Source organism: Colobus angolensis, unplaced genomic scaffold (assembly GCF_000951035.1).
Source record: "Colobus angolensis palliatus isolate OR3802 unplaced genomic scaffold, Cang.pa_1.0 Scaffold11, whole genome shotgun sequence".
Classification (NCBI taxonomy): domain Eukaryota; kingdom Metazoa; phylum Chordata; class Mammalia; order Primates; family Cercopithecidae; genus Colobus; species Colobus angolensis.
In genome coordinates this window covers 1,791,624-1,796,468 of record NW_012112030.1, presented here as the reverse complement: position 1 = coordinate 1,796,468, position 4,845 = coordinate 1,791,624, and the positions used below count along the sequence as shown (strand labels likewise).

At 53.0% G+C, this 4,845-nt stretch overlaps 1 protein-coding gene across 1 annotated transcript in view; it reads left to right on the top strand.

Moving 5' to 3' along the window:
• The first annotated feature begins 2,582 nt into the window (after window positions 1–2,582).
• TNFRSF1A (tumor necrosis factor receptor superfamily, member 1A) overlaps window positions 2,583–4,845 on the top strand; it is a 13,934-nt gene continuing 11,671 nt past the window's right edge. Inside the window, exon 1 of the mRNA XM_011951735.1 lies at window positions 2,583–2,916. Within this exon, the coding sequence (XP_011807125.1) occupies window positions 2,878–2,916 (39 nt within the window). The 5' untranslated portion in view covers window positions 2,583–2,877. The remainder of the gene's footprint in view (window positions 2,917–4,845) is intronic.

The following is a 4,845-nucleotide window of genomic DNA, read 5'->3' as shown; positions in this document are numbered from 1 at the left end:
AAAAAAAAAAAAAAAAAAGGACATTGAAGTTGGTTTCTTTTTTTGATACAGCGTCTCGCTCTATCGGCCAGGCTGGAGTGCAGTGGCAGGATCTCGGCTCACTGCAACCTCTGCCTCCTGGGTTCAAGGAATTCTCCTGCCTCAGCCTCATGAGTAGCTGGGATTACAGGCACGAGCCACCATGCCTGGCTAATTTTTGTATTTTTAGTAGACACAGGGTTTCACCATGTTGGTCAGGTTGGTCTTGAACTCCTGACCTTGTGATTCGCCCACCTCAACCTCCCAAAGTGCTGGGATTACAGGCATGAGCCACTGCGCTCTGTTTTTGTTTTTTTTTTTTTTTCCGCCCTCTCCCATACCACACTCCCCTGTATCACTTATCCTTCTGAAGTTGTTATTAATCACTAATACAACTAGCTGGGCATAGTGGTGTGCGATGGTCTTAGCCACTCGGAAGGCTGAGGTGGGAGGCTAGGTTAGGTGAGCTGTGATTGTACCATTGCACTTTAGCCTGGGTGACAGAGCAAGCTCCTGTTTCAAAAATAATAATAATAATTGCTACCACTTATTAAATGCTTAATATAAGGCAAACACTTGCTAAACACTTTATATGCTTGATTTAAGCATCAAGCCAGTTCTGTGAAGGGTATCAGCAGGTTTCCCATTTTTTAGATGAGCAGACTGAGGTTCTTCTCGCTGCTTCATACTGGAAACTTGCACTTGATTCTAAGGCCCCTGCTTCTTCAAGAACTCCGCTTTGGGTTCGCTTCTACTGTTCCCAGGGTCTACCTTTGTGATGGTGGTGAGCTGCTTCCTTTCTGAATCCACTTTCAACCCGACAGTTCTCCAGAAGCTGGATGATGGGATGGAGTAAAGTCAGCTCCCCCAGCAGTGAGGGACACGGAAGCTCCATTCTCATCTACGGATCACAGAAGGGAAGCCCGGGAGAGCCAGGGGACAGTGGACTTGGGGCTGGGAGGTCATCTCAGAGGGAGAAGGGGTCAGAAGCTCTGATTTCAAGTTCCAAAGCCCTAGAGCTTCCCTCTTCTCTGTCTCCCTGCATTTCTAGCTGCCTCAGCAGCTGAAGGCCACTGGGCGGGTGTAGGGAAGGTCATTGTACCAAGAAGATAGTTGGGTAAATGCTGTACCTTTGTTGTAGGATTCTCTTGGGAGATGTCTGCATCAATGGGGATGGCACAAAGTAACCAGAGTCAGGATGTGGGGTCTGACTCAGTGACAGAAAAAGTGGCGCTGTGTCTCTCATAACCAAAACGGCCCTTGGACCGAGAGTCAGGAGTCTGGGGTTCTTGGTTGGCTCTGCCTCCTGGCACATTGGGTTTCTGGACCTCAGTTTTCTCCTCTATAAAACCAAGGGGTTGGCCGGGCATGGAGGCTCACACCTGTAATCCTAGATCTTTGGGAGGCTGAGGTGGGCAGATCGCTTGGGCCCAGGAGTTCAAGACCAGCCTGTGTAACATGGCGAGACCCTGTCTCTACAAAAAGAACAACAATTACCCAGGCATGGTGGTATGCACCTATGGTCCCAGCTACTTGGGAGGCTGAGGTGGGAGTATTACTTGAGCCTGGGAGGTCGAGGCTGCAGTGTGCTGTGATGGTGCCACTGCACTCCAGCTTGGGAAACAGAGCAGACCCTCAAAACAAAAACAAAAATGAGGAACAAGCAAATGAAGAAATAAAAAAAACCTAGGGGGTTGTAGTAGATGATCTCTAAGGTTAGTTATAATTGATGTATTGGAATATTTAGGAAAAGGGCACTGGGAATATACTAGGAACACCTGATGGAGATATCTTTATTTCCACAGCAGCTTCGTGGCTATGTCTCACTGATGCTCATGGTGTCGCTTTCCCCGTGTAGGTGGGCAGGCATTGTTACCCCTATTTCATAAATGAGGAACCAACAGAGGCTTAGGAGAGGAGTGGCCTGATGTCCCATGATTGGTGGCAGAGCCAGGATCAACAGTGGGGCAGGGTGGGGGGACCTGGCCAGGCAGCGACTGGATGAGACCTGGGGTGAGAAGTGGCCGGGACCCAGTCAGGGCAGAGAACGAGGGTTAGGACTGACTTTGAGGTTTGGATTGGATCGGTAAATTCCCAAGAAAGAGGGAGACTAGGAGGCTGGAGAAGAACTCTGGAGTAAAGGGGGGGATTACTAAGGGACATGGAGTACCTATCCTGTGTCAGACACTTACCTCTATCTCTCCTGTCTGAACAAATCCTTGCAGGAACCCCAGGAGACAGGTTATCTCCACTCTGCGAATTGGAAGACAGACCCAGAGAGGTTCAGTTAGGTGTCCGAGACCACCCAGCTAAGAAGCTAAGCATTCTGAACTGGAACCCAGAGAATTTGACGTCCAAACTCTGGGTCTTTTCACTGCTGTGTTCCATTTGGGAAAGGCTAGTGATGCGGGGAAGGGGCTTATTGCCCCTTGGTGTTTGGTTGGGAGTGGTCGGATTGGCGGGTTGGGGGTGCAAGGCAGCCAGATCTGGGACTCCTGTGCTGCTGACTGGACTACAAAGAGTTAAAGAACCTGGGGCCTCCTCCTCCCGCCTCCTCTGGCCTCCTCCTCCAGCTCTTCCTGTCCCGCTGTTGCAACACCGCCTCACTCTTCCCCTCCCAGCTCCTCTCTCCTCCTCTCTGCTTTAATTTTCTTAGAATTCTCTGGACTCAGGCTCCAGTTCTGGCCTTTGGGGTTCAAGATCAGGCTGTGGTCTCTATGCCCGAGTCTCAACCCTCAACTGTCACCCCAAGGAACTTGGGACGTCCTGGACAGACCGAGTCCCGGGAAGCCGCCAGCGCTGCCGCTGCCACACTGTCCTGAGCCCAAATGGGGGAGTGAGAGGCCATAGCTGTCTGGCATGGGCCTCTCCACCGTGCCTGACCTGCTGCTGCCACTGGTGAGACCAGGGACAAAGGGAAGAGTGGGCTGGTGGGCGAGGCACCGCCCGGCCGGCGTGGGCCCTCTCCGGGAGGGGGCCGAGCCTCTCCTGCCCGGGCCTGGTCCTGGCGCCGGCCTCGGGCCTGCAGGTCCTAACCTCAGCCACTGCCAGTGTGGGGTTCCCCATGCATCCGTCGCTTGGAGTAGGGGCTGCGCTGAGGCAGGGGAATGGGAGAAGTTTGAAAGGGAGAGAGTAGAAGGAAGCCCTGAGCCCTGACAGCCGTGGAAGTTTGCGAGGGCCAAGGGAATGTGGGCAGGTGATAGGCCCGGGGTGGGGCAGATTTGGCGGGGAAAGGAAAGGAGTGGGAGTAGAAAGGTTAGCGCTCTGAGAGGCCAGACGGTTCTGAATTCTGTCCCTCCAGTCAGCTGGCCGGCCTGGAGTGTGTTGGGCCGTGGGGAGGCAAGGCTGCCTGTGGAACCAGGCAAAGCACACCCTGTAGGGCGGGAGTTTGACGGCTGGTGAAGTGGGGCAGTGAGTTGAGTGGGGATGGGGTGGTGTGGTGGGTTTGGGATGCCCATGGTGGGAAGTATTTGAGAATGGGCTGGGACACTGGATGGGGCAGGGCAACCCAGTGGACAGCGTCCCCAGTACCCTGGCCAAGTCCCGGTCTCTCACCTGGGGACATTCTTTACCCTTCTGCCTGCTGCTAGGCAGGTGGCCTCTGTGGGACTGAGCCTTCCCAGGGCGCTAGCCCCACCCCCACCTGGTCAGTGTCACTGGGCCTGTCCTCCAGCTTCCCCTCCCCACCGCTTCCCACAGAGCTAAACAACAATCCCTTGGTTTCTTATTCTACAGTTCAGTTTGGGGAAGTTGATAGAAAGTTGTTTTCGTCACTGGAAAATGTCCCTTTCTCTGGCCTCAGCCTTGTTTCAGTGTATCCTCGATCGTCCTCCATGTCTTGGCCCGGGAATCATCCCGTTCAGATGCTCTGGGCCCATCTAGTTGGGCAGATTTTCCCTGTCCTGTTGTGGCCCTGCCCTGCCCGGCCTCTGAAGGCTGCACCTACCTCCCCTCTCTTTAGTGCCTTATACTTTTCCTCTCCCACCATTCCTTTCTTTCCAACAATCTCCCCAGACTCTCCTCAGACTTCTCAGAGCCTCTTTTTTTGAAATCTTTTCTCGCTAGTCCTCCTTCCCTCCTTTCTGCTCCGCTCTGGTCCCACATTGCCAGCCTCAGGTCCCCAAGCAGCACGTCCCTTGTCAGGGTCTCACTCTTCTCCTTCTCCCTCCTCCTTAGTCCCACCCTCTCTTCCCTTCCTCCCACTGTCCTTCCCCCCACGGTCTCCCCACCAGCCAGCTGCCCTGACATCCTGCTTCTGTTTTCTGTTTGGGGGTGGCCCTGGCTCCCTCACGCACCTGCTGCACGAACAGGAGCAGCTTCTATAACCTAACCTTTCATGCCTTTGTTTATCTCCACAACGGGGGTCATAGTCATGACTTCATACTGTTGTTTTGAAGATTGAATAGACTGATACATGTTAAGTGTTCCTTTGATTTATTAAGTGTGCACTCCGGGCTAGACACTGTGATAGGTGCTGGGATTACAGCAGAGAACAAAATCCCTGCCCATAGCTTTGACAGTCCATCAGGGGAACAGGTTGTAGCAAATAGAAAGCAGTCAATAAAGTTTTTATATTGCTGTGATTAGTAGTAATTACTGGGTGGCTACCTGTGTTTGGAAAACAGAGGGTAAATGTAGCCTGAACAGGTAAAGGGAAGTGCCTGGGTCCTGGGGTGCTTTAGTCCAGGTGGGATTACATCTCCTAAGAGACAGAAGCCTGGCCTGGAGCCAGGGGAAAGGGGAAACAAAGGGAGTGTAACATTCTTCTGAATTTCTCACCGTTCAATGGGCAATGCAAAGCTCACTGTGGGGGGGGGTGGAGGTGGG